General features: G+C 50.3%; 2 protein-coding genes across 6 annotated transcripts in view; both read right to left on the reverse strand.

Annotated features, from left to right (window-relative positions):
* Window positions 1–2,802: 2,802 nt before the first annotated feature.
* Window positions 2,803–6,338, reverse strand: slc2a1c (solute carrier family 2 member 1c). The gene is made up of 10 exons (XM_076048713.1): window positions 6,227–6,338; window positions 5,836–5,934; window positions 5,333–5,493; window positions 5,006–5,246; window positions 4,767–4,929; window positions 4,485–4,669; window positions 4,299–4,400; window positions 4,000–4,101; window positions 3,718–3,921; window positions 2,803–3,235 (listed from the first exon to the last, which is right to left on the reverse strand). Exons 1-10 carry the CDS (start codon window positions 6,239–6,241, stop codon window positions 3,056–3,058), a joined length of 1,452 nt encoding a protein of 483 aa, XP_075904828.1. The 5' UTR covers window positions 6,242–6,338; the 3' UTR covers window positions 2,803–3,055.
* A 4,210-nt stretch (window positions 6,339–10,548) lies between these two features.
* Window positions 10,549–21,818, reverse strand: part of smoc1 (SPARC related modular calcium binding 1) — a 29,686-nt gene continuing 18,416 nt past the window's right edge. The window contains exons 7-14 of one of the 5 annotated variants that reach the window (XM_076048737.1): window positions 21,698–21,754; window positions 21,500–21,580; window positions 18,676–18,868; window positions 18,415–18,497; window positions 17,271–17,376; window positions 16,180–16,424; window positions 15,252–15,307; window positions 10,549–12,885 (exon numbers count right to left, since the gene is read on the reverse strand). In XM_076048737.1, the coding sequence (XP_075904852.1) occupies window positions 12,838–12,885; window positions 15,252–15,307; window positions 16,180–16,424; window positions 17,271–17,376; window positions 18,415–18,497; window positions 18,676–18,868; window positions 21,500–21,580; window positions 21,698–21,754 (869 nt within the window). In that variant the 3' untranslated portion in view covers window positions 10,549–12,837. Of the gene's footprint in view, window positions 12,886–15,251; window positions 15,308–16,179; window positions 16,425–17,270; window positions 17,377–18,414; window positions 18,498–18,675; window positions 18,869–21,499; window positions 21,581–21,697; window positions 21,791–21,818 lie in introns of all 5 variants that reach the window. The other 4 variants (XM_076048736.1, XM_076048734.1, XM_076048735.1 and 1 more) reach the window with 4 other exon arrangements.

The raw sequence follows: 21,818 nt of genomic DNA on the forward strand, positions 1-21,818 counted from the left end.
TTGCAGATGACAAAAAAAAAAAAAAAAGAAAAAGATATTGCAGATGACTTTGGGATGTTACCACACTCTCTGCGCACAACTCAGCCTGAGCAGCTGTGAGTTTTTGAACCGTGTTGGCATGAAGGTGCAGCACTGTGGCGACTGGCGGCGCAGAAATATACGCCGCTGTCGTTCAGTGTGAGGTCGGAAATGCTGAGGCTGGAGTGCGAACGGCCGTCTCCGTCGAGGCTGAATTTCCCTTTGGCCTCGTCCATGACGTTCTGCGTGTTCACATTGAGGAACCCCAGCAGCTTCAGCGTCTTCCGCCCATCCTGGTGGTACCAGAGGATCATGTCGTAATACTGGATGGAGTGTGAACACGTGATCTCGCTGACCAGGGACCCTCCACTTCCTCCGAGGATGGCCGCAGGCTCTTGGACCACGGTGACGCTTTGACCTGTGAGTCACGCAGAGATGTTGAAGTCAAACCTCCCAATCAATCGCTGACGCGTAGTTTGTTTTTGTTTGCTAATTATCAATACTCTCCAGCATTCATTCCTCACCACTTCTCTTCAACAGAAAAAGAAAACAGGCAACGCGGATGAAGTTCATGTTGACTGAGTTCGCTCGACTGTCGGTTCTTCTCAGTGGCGGCCACTCTCTTAACGAGAGTCAATCACAGGCGGAGCCTAGGAGGCCAGTGGGCGGGGCTTGTCTAGGTATGTAGATCCCCTGAGTGATGCCGGCGTGTCGGTCGTTGACTCCTCAACAACAGCGGTTCAAGACCGCAGTTATGCAAACTTCTGTAAATATCCCTCAAGTGGCGCATTTAGCTCTCTGTTTGCAGCCTCCTGCCCACACTGAGGCTGTGCAGCTGTAGCTCAGTGCAACTCTGACTCTCTAGTGGTTTATGGAGAAGGTTGAACATCTTGTTTGTCATCATTCATGTGCGTATACAGTAGCAGGGGAAATAAAAAGAAGTCTTCTCGCTGTATTTTATCAGCAGTTGTAACCATCAACGGTTTTTGAGCAGGCCTGCCGCTGGGCTGCAGCACCGTGTTGACTGACTGCACAGAAATACACTCCTTGATCTTCTGGCTCCAGCTTCTTCACGGAGAAGGTCCCGCTGTCAGCCACCGTTTTGGTGGCCGAGTACTTGCTTTGGTCGAAAGTTCCAAAGTCATGCTTCTTCCTCCCCACGGCGGTGAAGACGACGAGCTCCATGGTTTTTCCCGGCAGCTGTCTGAACCAGTACATCTGGAAATAGTCGGCACCCTTTGTGTGATTGCACTGTATGGTGGCATTCTGGCCCTGCCGCAGCACCAGGACGGGAATCTGGTTGACGTCGCTGCCCGCGATTGCACCTGCGAGCCAGCGAAGCGACATTAAGACGAGGACTTTCCAGACGGAGCCTGGCGCTCTGGGCTGCAGCTGGCTGGCCGAGCTGCTGGGAAGGTGTTTGGTAGAACCCATCGTCAACTGGTGCACGAGTCACACAGGCCTGCCGGTTACAGCAGGCTGGGAGTGTTGCACCACGGGTGAGAGGAGTGTCCTCTGGGAGTTTGTGGCCCTCCGGGTCCCCCTGCAGTCTGGATGGAACCTTTGCACTCAAGTAGAACGAGATACAGAAGGTCTGAGGTGGACCAGTCAGTCAGTCAGTCAGTCAGTCAGTCTGTCTGACTGGTGCCTGGTTCGATAGTTCTTAACCGTGAAGATCTTTGGAAAAGTCGTGCTGTGTCTCCCCCTACTGGACATCTCTGCATGGACATTGATTCCAAAGTACATTACATTATAAGCAGGACAATGTGGTAAAGATAAATAAATAAATACATAAATAAATAAATGTGACCAGAATCACAAACCCAAATAGACTAAAAATGTTTGGTATTTTAAAACTTTTAATTATATTTTAGTTTATGACATAAATTGTTCACTGTGTTGTCAACCTTAAACCTGCTTTATTGAACTCGAATGAATGAATTTAAGGTTGACTGCACTTTAAAAAAAAAAAAAAAAAAATGAACTTTGCTCTGTTAGTTTTTTTGGTTTTTTTTTAGGTCCTCTTATATCTGTACTTGGTCCTGATGCTCCTGCAAAGACAAAGCTCATTAGGTCATCAAGCAAAATAGATCATGAGTGCATATTTGTATTTCATTATTACAGTGATGTTGCAGTAATACAGGAAAATTAGAATTAATTTGTTTTTAGATTAAACATTGTGATTGCAGCGTCCCTTTGCAGTAGTTTACACACTGTACTAGTTAAAGTAACAAAACTAAGATAAATGATCCACTGCCACAATAGTTTAAAATAGTCCATGCCTCATAAAATATTTCTTTGAATTATAAAACAGTACCGCACTTCTAATTAGGGGCTTAAAAAATACACACTAAGCTTGGTAAGTTAATCCTAAGTAAGGCTAAAATAACATTAAGTGTCAATAAGTGAGAGACAACTTCAACTGAACAATAACAGGGCAACTGACTACAACAACATGAATAAAAAAAAGAAAGAAAAAACAAACACCAGCCACAGCTTATTACTGCAGTTTATTATACTTAAAGCCAACGTTTATTTTTAGGCATATAAGGGGTGTCATAAACACATGAGATAGCAACAGATTTTTATTATTATACATCTATATTATTCTCCTCAGAAGAGGCTGAACATGCAGCTTTGGGGCCACCAGGGGGCTTTGGTTCCCCCTGGTGGCTTGGGGGCCCTGGGCATTTGCCTAGTTCGCCTGTAGCAAGAAAGGGCTCTGTTTCACAGGGAAGCAGTGAGAAGATTTTACAAGATTTATTTACACAAACCACCATCACAGCATTACATTACAACAAAACTGAAACAAACACGCAAAATAAAAATCTCAAATCCCGCCTCTAATTCCTTTGGTAACACAACAAAGAAATCTGTAAAACGTCCTGAAGTTATTACATCTTTTGAAAAAAAAACAAAACAAAACAAAAAACCCCACTCCAAAACGTTTCCTGTAAAATACACGTTACTTAACCTGTTATAAACTGACCCTTTAATTGACTCGACTTTGCAACACTGATGAGGAGTTGAGGTGCGATCAAGTGAAGGTGTTGAATCCAGTCTTGCTGCTGAGTGGGATTCCCTCGGCTCCTCTGAATTCCTCTGCGATGTCGTCAAACGTGCGGCCTTTTGTCTCCGGAAGGCGAATGAGGGTGAAGGCGAAGGCGGATGCGGCCACGGCCATGAAGAGCAGGTGGACGTACCCTCCGCACAGCTTCTGTTTGGGGGCAACAAGACTGAAACTCAAACCCTCGCACCAGCGTTAGTGTGTGTGTGTGTGTGTGTGTGTGTGTGTGTGTGTGTGTGTGTGTGTGTGTGTGTGTGTGTGTGTGTGTGTGTGTGTTTGTGTGTAAATTGCAAATGTAGCTCAAGACGATATAAAAACTGAATCATTGAACTCCCTGTCTTCTCCGGCCGGGATCAGATGTTTATGTTCCCATCGCGTCAACAGCTGGCTTCGCTGCCATTTGGAAGGATTCCGAACAGATTTATATGTCCTAAATATATGATGGATTTACGTCCGTTTTACATCTACAAGCTGTGTTTAGAGCACAGCGGACAGATTTGCGATCCGAGTTTTACGGCGACGTCTCAAAGGTCCAAGAGAATTTTTGTGTTTTACTTTTTACATGCGAACAAGGAATCCTTTGCTCCCGGTTTGAACTCGGCGGCCCACGCGTAAAAAAAAAAACAACCCACCAGCAGTGGAGGGAAGAGCAGCGCCAGGACAAACTTCCCTCCCCAGTTCAACATGCTGGTGAAGGCCATGGCGATGGGCCTGCCGGGCTGGTCGAACAGCTCGGCGGCGATGAACCAGGAGATGGGGCCGGGGCCGAGCTCGTAGGCAGAGATCAGGCAGAAAACCAGCAGGACCTGCAGGCTGCGCAGCTCTGGCACCAGGTGCTGCGTGACGACAACCCGGGGTCACATTGAACTCAAGGTGAGGACGGAAGAAAAAGACAACTTTCTGGCTGATCCTACCAGGACAGAGTCGGTGATGGTGGTGAGCAGGTTGCACACGGCGATGCAGATGAAGCCTGTGAGGAGCAGCTTCCTCCGTCCGGCTCGCTCCATCAGGAAGAACTTGGAGGGAAAGAGACAAACCAGAACATCGGCACTCGGCAGAAACTCTGCTCACGTCCACTCCCTCTGAGATACCAAAGAATTAGCAAATCGTCTGAGCAGTCTTATGGAGGGGGTTTCCCGTGGTGTCGGGACCTAGCGCGTTGACATCGAGGTTCCGCAGCGCTGGAGGGAGAAGATCAGCCGTTTCCACTTACTGCCACCAGAGTGAAGGTGACGTTGACGAAGCCGACGCCCAACGTGAGGTACTTGGCCTCTTCAAATTTGGCCTGAAACATCCTGGTGGAGTAGTTGATAATCTGCGGGAAGAGACGAGATGTTTACCAAGGAAGCTGGAGGAAAGGTCAAGCAGTGAACACGTGATGAGTGAGTGGGGGAATGACCGCGTTGAATCCGGACAGCTGGCTGCCCAGGTTGGTGACCAGGACGATGATGATTGGTTGCTTGTAGCGCCGCCTCCTGAAGAACTGCTGGATGGTAACTCCACCCTGAGTGCGAGCCGCCTCCTCCTTCATCTCCTGCAGCTCGGCCGCCGCTGTGTCTCCGCAACCTCTCAGCCTCAGCAGGGCTGCAGGGAGGAGAACGGTGACATGGTCTGAGCGCTACGCTAATGCAAACCGGGTCCTCTCTGCTGGGCCTCTCCGACGGGTCGAGCGGGGACCCACCAGCCTCGGCTTCGCCCTCCTCGCCGCGGTCGATCAGCAGGTATCGAGGGCTCTCGGGGCAGAATGGCAGCAGCAGGTACTGGATCAGCGCTGGGACGAGGGACAATGACAACATCACGGCCCAGTGGTGCTCCGTTCCCAGGGCCGTCTCCAGACCGGCCACCTGCACAGAAGACACGGAGGGGAAACTACAACGGCGGTCCTGCTCCAGGGAGAGTACTCGGCATGACGGCTCTCACCATTCCCACCAGGATGCCCGAGGCGAAGGACACCTGGTTGAGCGTGGCGAATGCTCCTCGCAGGTTTGTGGGCGACACCTCCTGGATGTAGAGCGGATTCAGACTCATCACCAGGCCGCAGAAGAGCCCGAAGAGCAGGCGGCCCAGGATGAGAACCTCAAAGGACCTGCAGGTCTTGGAGGCCGACATCAGACACGCCCCCGCCACTGAGAGACAGTTGACGATGAGGATGGAGTTCCGCCTACGGGAAGGGGGGCGGGCAGCACATTGTTACGGTCCTACACCTTCAGAAAGCAGTAGGCCAAAGGTGCTGAGATGTTTCCACACCTTCCATAAGAATCGGCCAGATGTTTGACTCCCAGCGAACCTAGCAAGGCTCCAAAGTCTTTGATACTGACGGAGAGCGACCACAGGAGAGTCAGGCTGTGATCGGGCATCGACTCGTTGTGTCTGGCTCTCCATGTTTGGTTGAAGAACTCCTCAATGATCTGGACGGTACAAGTACAAGAGAGAGGTTCAAGGGCAAGAAGTACAGGACGTTCTAACCAGGAAAACCAGGGGTCGCTGCTTCTTTGGTTGACTGCATTCTTTGCGTTAAATATTTTGCCGGTGAATTGTTGTGAGTTTGAATTCCTCGCGTGTCTGGAGTGAAGATGTGCCTCGGTTGAAGCAGAGGGGAGCAGATCCTGGAGCTGTTCACACAGTTTATTCAGTCTTTTATTGAGGCAGTGAGATATTGACTGTAAACCCCCCAGCCCCACTGAGAGTTCACCCCTGCGCTGTTGACGCCAACGTCTGCGGCCACAACTCTCGCCGTCTGTGTCTCTCACCTTGGCCGGGGCGTTGACGTTGCCGGTGTGGTAGCCGATCTGCAGGGAGCCGAGCACGGCGGCCAGGATGGAGGTGAGCAGCGTGGCGGTCAGAGGGCTCTGCAACAGGTCAGTCGGCAGGTGAGCAACAGGCCAGTGGTCAGCAGAGCTGCTCACTGGCTAGAAAGTGGGCGGGAACTCCCAAACTGTGAACCGGCCCTTTAAAACCCACTCGGCTCGAGAGGTCAGCGCTTGACCTCCCGACCCGTCGCACGCCTCCAGGCCTCGGCGAGTCCGCAGCCTTTTCTCACACGTTTGCTCAATGTCCACAACGGTGCGGACCACAAGGGGGCGCCAGCGTCACTCCTGCCGGCCTTGGTGTTTCTCTACAGACAATCGAGACCCAACAAACCTCCTTTAACTCCATTGGTGCCGCTGGGTCGGGGTTCCGCTCCGTCCAGCTCCTGGTGCATTTATCTTCTCGGCGCCCTCTGCTGCGACGACGTCAGCCACACACACACACACACACACACACACACACACACACACACACACAACACACACGCATTACACTGCATTACACTGCATCTCTTGTTTTACCTCGGACTGTATGACGTCATCGTGATCCACATCGTCATTTACTTCAAATATTGATCGACCCTTATGTTTTGTCTGCAATGAACTCGAAAGCTACTCATGTCAATGATCCAGAGCAGGTTTTTGTGTCACTCACCGGCCCGTACGGCGTCAAACAAGCAACTCGGGTCTGGTCGGAAATCTCAGGGTCTGGGTGGGGGTGAGGGGGGAAAAAATTGAGCAAAATTTCCAGTGTAGGTGGTGCTGCAAGTTGAGGTGCCGGTGAAGACTTCCAGTGAAACGTCACAGATTGCACCTTCGATATGAAACCTGGAGGTCAAATTAGGGAAAAAACAAATGTTGAGCGTTTCTGAGTAAATGTCACTCACAAGAAATCTCCCGACAAGCTCTGCTTTTGTCAATTCAGCCTCTCCTCACGTCACATGACTAACTTCTCTCTGTTCAAAGTTAATTCCTCTCCAGTCAACCAGCTCTTTCCCTCTGAACGCTCACCGTCGCTTCCCGAGTCGATCTCGTCCTCATCCCCAGTGTAAATTTTCCGGACAGAACACCAGACTGAGGCTATACCTAACACACGCATACACACACCCCCACACACACACACACACACACACACACACACACACATGCACACTCTGCGGCTAAGTCACACCAGGCCTGTGAATTTGGGAGCGTCCTGACAGAACAGCAGGGCCTCTCGTGGTTCTCATGGATCAGCTGATCTCTGACTGCTCCTGGATCAGTTCCGTGTGTCTCCTTTGGGCCCCTGGAAGCTCAAACAGCAGTTCCCAGGTCAGAGACCCTGTGTGTGTGTGTGTGTGTGTGTGTGTGTGTGTGTGTGTGTGTGTGTGTGTGTGTGTGTGTGTGTGTGTGTGTGTGTGTGCTCAATCAGGTATAAAACATTTTGTAACGATGATGCTGCAACGGCTCCAAATGTCCTTCTAGGAAATACAAAAAAAAAAAAAAAAGAAAGAAAGATTAAAGAAAGATGAGACTTCAGAATGAATCGGTGTTATAAAGTCTCGGACGTCAAACTCCCTGTTTTTCACATCTTTACTTTGAAATGATCAAGATGTCCAGCAAACTGCATACTTAGCCCTGTGTTTACAGCCTCCTTCCTGCGTTGTTGAAGCTTTTGCTGGGAACAAAATGAAGGTGGGCTCGGGGGGAGGAGCCAACACCTGGCTGGGGGTGTGGCCACTGGCCTGGTCAAGGTGTGTCGGTTCCGCAGCACTGTGGAGGCCGCAGCCGCCTCGTGTTGGCTGCGTTCTAATGAAGGCGGCGGCCAACCCGTGTTTGTTTCCCCCCCCACCCCCCACGCGTGGAGTCGTCGTCGTCGTCCTTCGGAACTCTCCGCTGCCTCATGAGTCGAGGGTTGCGGTTTCCTCTCGCCACCGCCAAACTTTCATCCAGTCCAGTAGTCTCAGCCCAGCGACAGGCGGGTGTTTTTTTTTTTTTTATAATTATTATTATTATTTATTTTTTTTATGCTGCACACGACGAACCTCGCCTCTCTCTGCATGCACACGCATTAAAAACTCCTCTGATAATAAAACACAGGCTTGAGGTCCGTCCTGGGAATTAGAGACGTAAATAACCCGAGCCGGTCCGAAGGGGGGGGGGAGTAACTTTGAGTGAACCAATTTGGAGACAAATTCAATTTGAATGCTGGGTGCGGAAACTTTTCCCAGCCTCACAATGAGATCCACATCAATTGTGGATTAATAATAGGAAGAAAAAAAAAAAATGAAAGGATAAAAGGCAGATAATTTGCACTGGCTCATTTAAAACACATTTTTCCCCCTTTTAATACTAAAGTGGAAACATCCCTCCACACATTTACTCCAGAATCTCCTCCTCCTCCTCCTCCTCCTCCTTCCGAGGAAGCCTCACTCGCTCCCAGACCTCCAAACTTCCACGCTTTAGGAAAGTTTCTCTTGACAGTCTGAAGCAGCTTCACCTTCAGTCCCTCACTAGGCGCTACGATCCTCACCTTCAGCCGCGTGTTATGGCAAAAAAAAAAAAAAAGCCTCTTTTTTTGTCAATCGCTTGATTTATTTATTTATGATCGTCACACTGCCTGCTGTAAAATCATCACTCAACTTCTCCGCCTTGTTTTGCCGCCACTCCAACTGTGAGAACTGGTGACTTGTGTCAGCCAGTGGCGTGGAACAGTTGGAGGGGGGCAGGAGCGAGTGTGACACCTACTGACCACAAGGTGTAAGTGTCGCTGGTGTTCCCTCGCCGTGGCTCTCTCCAGCAGCAGCCAGGTGGCGTCCGGGGGGGCGGGGCTGGGCTGGGGGTTAAAAAACACGGCCTCCACCTGCATGCTCCGTTCCTGCAGCCGGGTTCTCCACCGGCGTGACCTCTGACCCCAGCAACCCTTTGACTCCCGTGTTGCCGGCCTGCTGTGCAGGTGCCTGCCGCGGCAGCAAAGCGCTAATGGTTAGCAGCGCTAACGCTCAGCCCCGGACCAGCTAATGGCCCACACTAATTACCTGTAATGGTGGTTTTGATCTGTTTTTAAGTGTTTCAATGCACACGAGAGCGGCGGTGGAGAGAGAGCACAAAATTGCTCACGGCCACCAAAACATGTGGGAACCCCCGAAATGATACACTGTTGTACTGTTGCAGCGGTGGAGAACTAACTTGTGTTTTCTTGACCTTAGCTAAAATATTAGCCGAGGTTAAGCCCCCCCCCGTCCCCCCACCCCCCCGTCCTCATGTCATTTCCACAACCCTCCATTTACAACCATCACCTCTGAAACTCCTGCGGCAACCTGCTCAGCCTGCTGCACCCCGGCTTACACACACACACACACACACACACACACACACACACACACACACACATCCCAAAGCAGCTGCGTCATTATAAAAGTCTTTTGAACTTCACACTGGAAGTCAAATGCCACATGTGTCAGTACAAGACAGATGTAGTGCAGCTGCTTCACGGCTCGGATATCATCATCCCAGAAACCAACACACACACACACACACACACACACACACACACACACACACTGGCCCCGCCCACCTCCCATCGCAACATCCTCTTCTTTGAAGTCCCATCGCTAAATCACATGATTAATTGTTCCAATAATGATGCACACAATAACCATTAACTCATTTGTGTCCCTGGCACTGCAAACAGATTTGGGAGAGATTGTCTCTTTTTTTGAGGGGGGGGGGGGTTTCATTTTATCTTCACCTCTGTCAAGTGAGCACTGGTCTCTGCGTTGGTGCCCATCAGGTTTCTGTTTGTGACCTTCCAAGCTGTAGTAACCTGTCTTCGCCAATAGGAGTCAGCAGTAACCCCCCCACCCCCACCCTCTCATTAGACCGCTCCTTAAGATTAGAAAAACGAAAACCTTTTGTTTGCGATTCAAATTGTTATGAATGGGATAGAGTAAGAAAGTGTTTTTGCATTATCTCATCTTCTTTTAAATGCCATTTCGCTGTTTGTTGCCTGAATTGAGGAAGACCTTCATTCAGGGCCATGCAGGAGCAGCGTGGTCTTCAGGAACAGATTCCCCTCAACAGCCCTGAACAGTAAGAAAAAATGTTAAAATGCTTTTGAACTTGAATTAACTGGACTGGAACTGGCATTTAATGGCCACGGTGACTCTCGGGGTCTCCTGCCGTACAGTTTGTGGACTCGCATCAAACCCTAGTTTGCATTAATCCCGACTCAAAATTCAAATTCCAGCTTCATTTCATTGCACGCCCAAAGTTTCCCGCCTCGCGCTCCCAGTGGAAAGTGTCTGGGACGCTGCTGCCTCCGCCGCCACGTCTCCCTTCAGCAACCGGCACCGGCATAAATAATAAGAAACGTGAACGCGGATTTGAAGCAAAGATTCCTGAAGCGTTTCTGAGCCTTCGACTGCTGACGGTGAGCAGCTCCAGGTCATGTGATCAGCAGCGATTTCTGGCCTGCTGTTGGATCTCCTGTGAGCGGCAGCGTCTGGAAGCACTTCACCACGCACGCACACACACACACACACACACACACACACACACACACACACACACACGCACACCCTCTGGCTCCACCGGTGGGTTATTAAACACCTCGGACTGGGTGTTGCTGGTGACGGTGGCAGCAGGAGTGGAATGAACGGCGCTGAGTCGCTATCGTCCAGTCATGTCTGAGCACTTTAATGTGGTAACCCAGCAGCTGTGACAAGCTAATGTTTAACATGAAGAGGGGAAAGTGTTGGATTTTCTCCTTTTTTTTTTTTTTCTTTTTTTTTTACACAAAGCCACAATCAAAACAGCCACCCGACAAACAGACGATACTGTACATATTTACACTTGGGCCTTTTTTCTTTTTTTTTCCCCCTCTCTGCAACTCCCCGGGAAAAAAGAAAAATGAAAGAAACGATAAACACATGACTTTAAAAAAAAAAAAAAAAAGAAAGAAAGAAAGAAAAAAGAAAATACAGAAGGTCACAAGAGAAACGAGAGGATTTTCAAATTCTGGAAGTGAATTAATCCGATGAGAGTCCGATGGAAACTTTCTTTTAACAATCCATCATGCTGGTCTTCTGTCGATGGGACCCCCCAACGCCCCCCCCCCCTCCCCGAGGCCGTTTTTCAAGGATTTACTGCTGCGCCTTGCACAGGCCGGCCGACCGTCCAAGTCTGTGCGGTTTTCGTGGTGTTTCGCACGGCGGCGCTGACTTCAGCTGCTGGACGACGCACTGCCAACGCGCTCGCATGCACAAGACGCACTCGGATAATTCTGGGCAGCCCCAAATATTTATTTTAGGCAGGGAGGAGTGTGGGGGGGGGGGGGTTGGCATCCTGCAAATGCCACATGTTGTTTACAGCGGGGCGGGATAAAGGAGTGTGTGACAGCTGGAACGAGCCGATGTTGACGTGATACGGAGCCGTGTAAACATGTGACTGGGTTTAGTGCCACTTCTGTCTGTCTGTCTGTCTGTCCGTCTGTCCGTCTGCCAACCGCCAGGAGGGAATCGCTGGGGAACCAGTCTGGACGGCAGGTTCGCTGTAAAAAAGTCACATTTAATTTAGTCCCCAGCGCACCTGGTGGGAATTAAAAAACTATGCGGTTGCTGTTTATGACTCTCTCGAAGCGGAGCGGCAGCGGCGGAGCCCCAGTTTAAAGGCCCAGTACGCACGATTCGGTGCTGAGTGGAGAGAATAATGTTTTATACAGACAATAAAACAGCAGTTTGTTGATTTGTGGCGTTTATGACATGACATGATGTCATTTTAGCTTCCGCCAGCCGACAACAGTAAATCGCGGCTCGGCGGTCTTGGCCGAGTGACCCGTCCAGCGCAAGGTCGGCGACTTTGGCGTCACTGTGATTTCAGAATAAAAGCGCCAAGCTTCAATTCCTCCTACCGCCTACTACTGGAGACTGGAGAGGCCACTTTCCAAGCCCAACCTGCTGCTGTTTATGTATATCTGGACGTTTTTATGACGCACGGGGCCTTCAGGTGGTGTGTGGCTGCGGGGCACCGCAGACCTTCAGTAGCTGCTTCAGAATTTGAATGATTATCCGAAGCGGTTGTCGGGGAGAACACTTGGTGGATAATGTGGCAATTGTTGGGGAAAAAAAAAACGTTCCTATGTTTTCTCTTGTTTTCCAGGATGTTTCCGCCCCCCTCTCAGCGGTTGGTGGGCGGAGCTTCAAATGTGCTCACAGTAAAAACTGAAAGTCAAGCAGGCTGACTGTGAATGTGCTGGGCCAGTGTTAGGAAGGTTAACAACATGTTCTTAAAATATGTACATTAATGGTCATTTCTAAGAAAAGAAAAAAAAAAAAATCACAATTTGTTACTTCATTGTTTTAGTGACTTTTTTTTTCCCCCCACACAAATGTTACAATAACAGGAAAAGAATAACAGAACAACAAGAAAATGAAAATAGTCTCTCTTTTTTTTTGGGTTGAACAGAAAGTTTCAGCTTCAGGTTTCACACAGGTTCAAAATAAGAAACAATAACACACACACACACGCACGCATACACACACTCGGACGTCATCGTTGTGATCGCTTTGCCACGATGTGATTGGATGTGGGAGCTCTCTGTTCAGTGCACGCAGCCAGATCTCTGCTGACGAATGGAGACGTCGCGCTCACAGCTTAGTTCACGTCGTGACTCATCCAGGAAGTGAGTCCTCCCCCCCCCCCCACGCCGAGGCCGCAGGCGATCTTCTCACCTTGCCAGACTCCCCACCCCAGAAGGGACGCACAACGCACAGACAGACAGACAGACAGACAGACAGACAGACAGAATGTCAAACATAGGGAGGCAAAAGTGCAAATATTTTGGCGCCACTTTTTTTCTCTTTTGAAGCTCAGGAACATCTCAATTATTTCTTTTTCTCTTTTTTCTTCGTCCACTCCACTCGTCTCCGACATCTATTCCTCCGAACCCCCTGGTCTGGTCTGGTCTCAGCTCCTGGAGCCTTCTCGCCTCACACCAGCCGACCTACTGCCAACACCAGCAGACCAGAAAGAGAAAACGGTCAAGTGAAAAAAAATGATCAACTCACTCGTCGTCAATCCATCAGCAGAAAGAGCGGAGCGCTGTACCTTCACGCTGTCCTCGGTGTGACTGCGCAGTGCAACCTCAGACTTAACACTAGTCTAGAACAACACAGTTGTTTAATATTTGTTGTCTTCTCTTTTATTCCTATCAATAAATGAGGTTCAAAATTCCCCAGAAATTGGAGATTCACTCTGTGGAATCATTTTCATCCTTTCCACTTTCGCCATACACTGAATAGCTTGGACGCCAGAGGCACAACAAGCAGCAACAACAAGGGGCAAGAAGAATTCACAGCACCGATCGACCAACCGCAAAGTGAGCAAGAATGAACAGAACTGTGCAACGGATGTGGCCAAGTCACAACTGTTCAATATTGCTTGAGATATTTCCACCGTAGGTCCTTAATGGCCCTGGATTTCATCTCAGTCATACAGCCTCAGCCGTCGGGGAGGGGGGAGGGGGGGGCAGATGATTCCCCTTTGCAATTAGCCGGCTCCAGACCCTCCCTCGGTCCGGCACCGTCGTCTGGAAGCCCCGACAACACAAAGCCGAGTCTCCCTGGGCTCTCTGGCCCCGCTCCTGATAAAGAGTCTGAAAGCAGATCCCCGGCGAGCGGTGAATTGAACAGGAGCAGACGCTTGGCAAGGGGGAGCGGGGAGGTAATGGTGCCGCACCTGGACGTGAACCTGGCGCTGAGACAGGGACTCGTGTGAACTGTGCGGTCGGTGACGGTCGGCACCGGCACCTGTCAGGCCGACCACGGCACAGAGAGTCGCGCTGATGTCACCCTCATTAAGAGGCCACGGCGCTGCAGAGTCATCGCTGCCTGCCGGCTCCCAGGCTCTAATGGCCCCGGCGGCCTCGGTGCCAAGGACTCCTCATAATGCCGCCCTTTCATTAGAGAGAGAGAGAGAGAGAGAGAGAGAGAGAGAGAGAGAGAGAGAGAGAGAGAGAGAGAGAGAGAGAGAGAGAGAGAGAGAGAGAGAGAGAGAGAGAGAGAGAGAGAGAGAGAGAGAGAGAGAGAGAGAGAGAGAGAGAGAGAGAGAGAGAGAGAGAGAGTCTCTCTCACCTGATTTATCATCACGTCTGACATCGACTCATTAATTTTTTATTTTAGTATGATATCTATATATGAGTATGACACATCCTGCTGCTGCCATCGGTGGAACACAAAGTCTTCCAGCTCTGCGTTCACGGGTGCGACTGCAGCGCTCGAGCTCAAAACCCGCAGCAAAGACTCACGACAGGCGCCTGACGACTTTATGATTGTGTTTGCCTGTGTGTTGGCGCTGGCCTGCCCTCCCGCATGTGTTTGCACTCGCTGCTCCGGCAGCGTGTTTATGTCCGTTCAAATGGAATCGGGGAACACAAACACAGTTTCCCGGTCCGACTGCCGTGACTGAGCCGTAAAGCATCTGAACCGGCGGGTCTGCGGAGCATCAGCGGCCGCGACGGCGACTGACGCGCCCCCCCCCCCCCGGGGAAAGAAAAGCCCCGCTTCTGGCTTCTGCTTCAGGAGTGGAATGGCCTCCTCAAGTCTCACCGGAGGATCCAAACACCCCGCCGAGGTGCTCAAGCATCTGTCACCCGGCACGCTGTCCAATGGTTGGGAGCGAGGCTTATCATCCTCGGCCACACATTGACTGCAGTTCGTCACCAGAGAGGCTGTGAAGGATGTAACAATCTTTAAATTGCTGGATTCCAAAAAAAAAAAGGGATCCAGAAGTCCCGACATTTTCAATCTCTCCTCTCTCTCGATCTCGAAATTTCCTGATTTCCCCCCCCCCGGCCCCCACACAGCCGTCGCGTCTGAGCGGCAGCATGAGGTAAACCTGTCGGGCCGTCGGCCTCCAGCTCCAAGGCACGGAGGTGAGAGATTCAGTGGCCGAGCCTCCCAGCCGACCCGTCTAACGGCCAGACCTGTTTACTCTGGCAGCGGCCACGGCGGCGGCCCAGCGGGAACCCAGAGGGCCTGACGTGACGCCCGTCGAGCAAAAAGGCCCGCGCCACGCCAGTGTAAACGCATGACCTCAGTCCTCGGTGGCACTGAAGAGGCCCAGTGGCCAGACTGAGCCGCAACCGACGGGACCAAGAGGAATCCCGCAGCCACGCATCAGGAGGATGAGGCCGGAGAGAGTAGACACATTAGCAGGGACACTAGAGGAATAGTCCCAGACTGATGTTTGCCAAGCTTTGGTAGGTTTTAGGCAAACTTTTAATCACACAAAAATTTGAAAGTAATGGAAAGCCACTCCAGCCGTGTGCTGAGCCTAAGGGACTCAAAGACCCTGTTGGTGAAAATCCATTAGTTTGCCTTACTGAACAATTTTGTCCCTTGCCTTGTCCCGTGGCTGCCGCTTGTCGTTGAACTACCTACAAAGAAAAAGAGCAAAAGCCATCATTCTTAGTCTGGAGGACTATTCATTAATTATGTCACAAAGCAGTTGTAATCCTGAGTCTGGCATGGTGCCGGCACTTTAGCGCTTGTACATTCTTTCCCCCCCTAGGACACTGAAGCTCCTGTAAACGGCTGTTAGAGTTGTAGCTGCTCTCAATTAGAACCAGTCTGCATCTTCATCATAGAGAGCCTCGGCTTTGCATGACATGAGTGAGACACGATTCTTGTCCGTGACGCCTCATTAAGATTGCCAACAACATCTGTGTGTCACATGCATGACTCCATCCTCCAACTGGCACTGGCGTCTCTGTTAAGAGTGAGACAAAGAGACTGAACTGCATCTAACTGGGATGGAAATGAAAAGGATCCCATGTGAGCTGCGGAAACCAGTAGATGTTTAACTGTGCAGACATATTAATACTCATCTTGTCCTGTCAGATCTAAAAAGATCTGGATCTCATCAAGTGATGGACCGCACAAGAATTCTGCTTCTCTGAGCACACTGCTCACATCTCGCACGTTTTCTCCAGTCTGAGGTGGAGGTCCACTTGGTTCCTCTGAACCCAAAGAGAATGGACCTAGGGCCCATACATGTAAAGATCTATGCATTAAGAACTCCATCGGAACCAGACTGGGTTATGTTTTGGCAGGTTTTGGCTGGTTATTAACACAGTCAAAGTCGATACTTGTATAGGTTGTAGTCAGAGGTCCAAGTACCGGACAATACTGGACTTGTCTCGTCTGAGTGGATCGTAGGATTCTGAGCTTTAGATTCTATTCAAAACTGCCTTAGTCTGATGCCAGGTAGCCTGTTTTCCCTCTCTCCCTGCCTTCGTGCTCCTCTTACCCTCCTTGCTGACGCCCAGGCAGCCTTTCAGCTCCTGCAGGGAGATGGCTCGATCCTTGTTCAGGTCGCAGTAGTCGGTGAACCTGCGGGCACACTTCTTGGGCTTGGCTTTCTTCTTCAGGTATCTCTTGAACGGCTTGAGTTCCTTATTGTTGATGTCGTGGCTACCGTTGTTGTCCAGCTGGGCAAAGTACCAGTGGACCACCCTCTCCTCCAAAGTGTGGCTGGGATCGGGCTCAACAAACCTGGGGAGTGACGTCGTGGGAAGGTCAGAGAAAACATTCCAATCCCAGGACAAACTGACAATTTCACCTGAAGTCTGAATTTAATGGTCCCATGTCAAGCAAAATGCACTTTAGCAGTGTTTTCAGACAACATGGCTGCGTTCAGACTGCAGGTGAATCTGATTCAAATCAGATTCCTTCTCAAATCCGGGCTTTCCACACTGTTTTTAGAAAGTGTCCAAATGGGATCTGGCTCTGTTCAGACTGGGCTACATTATTGACCCATCTGACAGGTGTAGTGAGTGACGTGGGACACGACAGCGACACTTGTTGCGATACATGCCCTGGAGCTTGGCATGAATGGAGCTATCTCCCTACAGACTGATGAGCCAATGAGGTTCCTCCTCTGTCCAGGGACTGCTGCCGTTTTCCACTTCTTCTGTCTGCTCCATTACATTACAGCTCCGCACCTGGAATGGCGCTCTCTGGTCTGGCACATTGGGCCTTGCGTCACGTAGAGCGACGTCAAGGACAGTCAAAATCGATCTCAGGTGTTTGGAGCCGTTCACACCGAGACGCATCTGTCCGAATGCGATATGAAGCCACCTCCCAAAGGTGTTTTCAATCCGTCTTGCAAAAATTGGATTTCATGTGATTTGTGACCTACAAAAGAGCCATCCGGTTTCAATCTGGATGGGCTAAAAATTGGATTTTTGGCTGGCAGTCTGAACAAGGCCAATGTGTCTCCAGTCCGCCAATGAACACGCCCTCCACACGTCACCCAGAGGGAAGACGTCTGGTCTCCGCTCCTGGAGCTGAGCCTCTAAACAGAGGCACGAAGGCCCTCCAAGATTGAGTAGGACTTACCTCCCTCCACCAGACGGGGCTGGTGAGTTTATGGCTTGCACCATGTCTGTGGTGAGAGCGTCTAACAGGCTCGTGATGAATTCCACTTTCTTCCCCTCCGGGCAACCTGACATGGGTCAAAGACAGACATCAGTGATGAGAACTGCGGCCCTTTATGGCGAGCCAGGTCATTTGGCTCGGTTCACCAGGACAGGACAGACAGGGGCAGAGCTGGTCAGCAGGCCGAGAGTTTGCTCTCGCCGCGAAGACCTGTTAACTTTTATGACGCAACTCAAGAAAGCGCGGGCTGCTGCGTTTAACTGCCCACATGTATGGTTTCAATAGAACGCCGAAGCAGCGCAAATTTCCCTCCTAATTGTGTCTCTTAAAGGGAAACTTCAAACAAATCTTCTCACGCTCTCCCTTTTTCTTTTTTTAGTTCCTACAAACTTCAAGTCCCTTCCTCCAACCACCGGTGGCCTCCCTGTTCCTGTATTTTCATTGGTCTCAGGCAGACTCAGGGAAGGTGAGTCCAATTAGGACGTCCCTCACCACCACAGGTTCTAGGAGGCGCGGCCGGTCCAAGCTTTAACCCAGATGCTAAATTAGAACGTTCCGCCGCGTACAAACGGAGTCCCTTCAAATGAACGGTCCTAAGCTGAGCCCGTGAGCCTTTTCTCCTGACGCTGATCAGTTCAGAAGTTCCTCTTCGGTGTCCTTTTCTTCTCCTGCCTTGACGTGATGTCAGTGAAATCCGTTTACAGTGCATGAAAGCTCTGCAGTACGGCCTTCTAACGCTACCAGCAGCCTCCGTCTTTCCCCTAACACTTGCAGCCTCCATAAAACATGCCACACATCTGCTGCGCAGTCAGGAGTCCTTCTCTACTCTATAAATCCAGCAGCACCACCTGATCTGGCTCTGCTTGCGACAAAGCTGACGAGCCGCGTGAATGGAGTTGTGGGAAAGAGAGTGGTGGAGGCTGAGACAGAGGCTGAGTTGGAAGTCTCAATATTTGTTCTGACGAGTGCTGGTGCTCAGGGACAAGTCTCTGGTGGTGGGAGACGTGATGTGCAATCAGCACGACGGGATGAGGACGGAAATGATTGGCGAAAAGTTGGTGCAAGGACGTTTGTGCGGTAACAGGGAGGGACTGAAGTGTTGAACCTGTGAGGTCTCTGCCCTGGAAGGGGTCGTCGGTGTCCGAGACTCGAGATCGAGCGGCGCCGTCGCACTCAGGCGTCTGGTACCTGTTCAGAGGGGAGACAAACCCATGAAGCCCCGTGAGGAAAAGAGCAACAGGTCAAAGGTGAAGCTCGGCGTCAGTTGGCCGAAACCCAAGGAATGAATTGAAGCCCAGAGACTTCATCCTCTGTATTTCGGAGAACCCAGGTGACGTGTCTCAGTGGACTCGGCGGCGGGCGATACCTGGTGGAGGTTCCAGGAATGGGCCGGCCCGTGTCCACCAGAACACACCAGCAGTAGCCTGTGGACTGGTGGCACTGGACGGCTTTGTACAGGCCTGCAGCCTCACAGTCGGGGATGAATATGGCCTCCCGCGGGTTCTGCCGAGCCTCGTCCAGCGCACTCTGTCGCTCCTGGTCACAAGAGGGAACTTTCTCTAAAACCACGAGAAACACACTCAGTATGGAGGCCAAAGTCTCGTACACACACACACACAAAGTAAAACACAACACGGACGGAGTGCACTAGGGCAGCCTTCAGTCCGGATCATAACTGGCCTATGATATCTAAATTTTTGTGCTTAACAGTCACAGTCAATACTTTCTGGAAATCTACACTCACTGGCCACTTTATTAGGAACATGCTCTACTGCTTGTTCACTACTCATATAGCTAATAAGTAAATACCAGGGCTCTCCTTTTAACGGCACTCTTTTGTTTAACACGCGATTAATGCCCGGTTCACACCGGCCGTGGAAGCTCTACGAATAGCCGTGGAACTTAGTCCGCTTCCTTTCAGCGCCCTTGTTAACCAATGCTCGTTTATTTTTAGCGCGAGCCGCGAGCAATCCAGCTGTCAAGCTGGACAGGAAGTCACTCAAAGAAACACGACAGAATCTGGTTAATTTTAAAAATAATTTCAAAATAAAATACCGCAATTGACAAATGCGATCATTGCTTGAGAATACCTCAAGGTTTGAGGGGTTTTTTTTTTTGGAGAGTGTCTGGACAGCATAAGTATGTAATCATTTTGGAACGTTCCGATGAAAATAAAAATAAATTATTATTCTCCTCATCCCCATTATTCCTAGCATATAAGAAACACAATAAATATCTTGTTAAGTTTCATATAGAGCAGAGTAAAACATTTTCAATTAATTTGCAGTTAATCGCGAGTTAACTCAGGACACCATGCGATAAATCGCGATTAAAATTTTTCATCGACTGACAGCCCTAGACTAGCCCTTGCATTACATTACATCGGTAATTGCATGGCATCTTCTTGGAACACGAAGAGCCTGTAGATGAGTCACCTGCTGAAGTTGCGCGGAGGAAAATGCCTTGGGGGGTGTCAGGGGTCAAAGGTCAGAAGAGACAGACTGGTTGCACACCACAGCGAGGCATAACAGAAAATAACTGTGAAGCACTGAACTAGCAGGAAGCGCGTCCTCAGCTGGATCACGGTCGAGTGTAGCGACTAGTTCGTTGCTTTGTTTGTTTTTGGAAATGCTGCGCATGTCGTTTTCCTAATTTGGCTTCGATGGCTTTGGGAACCAGCTTCTCTCGTCCAGAGTCATGTGGCGCCTGGAAACAAGGCGCCAAGATGCTCTTCCTTTCCTTTTTTCTTTTTAGCCTCTCTCAAGTTGTAGCCGGAGAAGCCTGCAGCCGCCGCGATCTCTCATATTTGTCATATATTTAACAACAGCCGGCCGACCCCGCAGTGAGATGTCCTGTATTTATATTCACGTCCATTTGCTTCATTGCTCACTCTTGTGTTAAATACAACAGAGACGCAAAGCTGCAGCCACCGAGTGTGTGTTTGTGTATCCTCCGTCTTCCACTCTTTATTTTAAATTGGAGTGCCTCGCGAGGCCTTGGTCAACAACACGAAGGTCCTCCTCGGAGCTGTGAAGATCCACAAAAGCATATTTAGGAGAGTGCGTTAGCGCCGGGGACCGCCAGGAAGACCACACACTGGAAAACTGCTCACTGACCCGCGTGTACCGTCGCAACACAAGGAAGGACCTTTGACCTTCACCAGCCGCGCATTTCTACAGTGTTAATGCTTTCATTCCCCTCCATCTTCTCCTTCCAGGTGTCACCGCAAAAAAAAGCAAGGTGTCACCGCAGAGAGCTTTTGGAACATCAGGAATTTGGGACCTGTTGCTGGTCAGACAAACTGATGGAGGAAGTTTTTAGGAGTGGATGCAACTTCTCTCTGTTCTTCCAGGTGCGAAAAACAAAAAAACTATTCTCACTTTGCAAAAAAAAAACAAACAAAAAAAACAGATAAACTGTCACAGATGCTCAGAAAAAAAGAAAAGGCGGCATTTCTGCTAAGAGGAAACAGCAGAAAAATTCTGTATTCTTGTCGGCGGCAGTTTTCACTCACACCCAGCGACACAATTCACACAACCACACAACCCCGCTTTTATCCACGTTCGTCCTCCCCTCTCAGACTCTCTCACCCTTTCACTCTTTCCCTCCACCCGTCCCCCCCTCTCCAAACCCCCACCACCACTCACTCTCTCTCTCTCTCTCTCTCTCTCCTCCTCGCTCCACTTCAATAGCTTTCAGCTGTGGGTTAATCGCTGCAGCGCTGTCTCCGGCAGGCCTTCTCCGCTCTTAACATAGCGGAAGCGTTAGTAATGGTGGGAGGGAGGTGGGAGCAGGGGCTGGGGGTGTGGGGGGGAGTGGGTGTTTGAGGGGTGAGGGGGGTCTGGGTCTGTCGGTCTGAGGCCGCATGTGTGAGTTTACGAGCAGCGAGACGTCAGAACGGCCTGCCGACTTCAGATTGTCCTGCCGTCTGTCAGCACATCGTCGGCAGTTTGAAGTCAACTTTGCCAGTTTTACTGAATACTAGACTCTCTCTCACACACACACACACACTCATCCAGTGACTCTGCAAAAAGTGTGGAAGTCACCCAGCCGGCCAGAGGACTTAAAACTTTCCAAGCGCTCACTCGCCCAGGGTTCAAACCCCAACCAGCACAAAGCTTCCTTTGAGATTAGTTTTTTGTTGTTTGTTTGTTTTTTTTTAAATCTAAAGGCAAAGTTGTGGCTTGCACCTTGTTTCCTGGAGTTGGAGCTGTTCTGCTTGTTCTCCTTGTAAACCAGCTGCTTAATCCACAGTGTCGGGGCAGTGATCTCTGCGGGAGAAGCACAGGAGAGGACGAGTCATTGCAGCGCGGTGATGAAAGACTCGTTTGCTGTTTGTTGGATTGGACGTTCCGACCAATCAGGAGGAGGAGGAGGAGCGGACCTACCTTCGCCCTCAGGCGGGACGTGAGTCTCCATGGTGGGCGTGGCCTTGGAGCCGTCGTCTGGGTTGAGGGTGAGAAAGAAATGGAAAGAGACGACTATTATTGAGGTTAATACGATCTACTC

This window comes from Nelusetta ayraudi, unplaced genomic scaffold (assembly GCF_046127955.1).
Source record: "Nelusetta ayraudi isolate G7.1 ecotype Tasmania unplaced genomic scaffold, CSIRO-AGI_Nayr_v1 ptg000108l, whole genome shotgun sequence".
Classification (NCBI taxonomy): domain Eukaryota; kingdom Metazoa; phylum Chordata; class Actinopteri; order Tetraodontiformes; family Monacanthidae; genus Nelusetta; species Nelusetta ayraudi.

Excerpts from the sequence above, each read along its gene's own strand:
- slc2a1c (XM_076048713.1), bottom strand. Across the intron at positions 4,930-5,005 it reads CGGGCATCCTGGTGGGAATG|GTGGCCGGTCTGGAGACGGC; the intron begins GTGAGAGCCGTC and ends TCTTCTGTGCAG. Across the intron at positions 4,401-4,484 it reads AGCTGTCCGGATTCAACGCG|ATTATCAACTACTCCACCAG; the intron begins GTCATTCCCCCA and ends CTCTTCCCGCAG.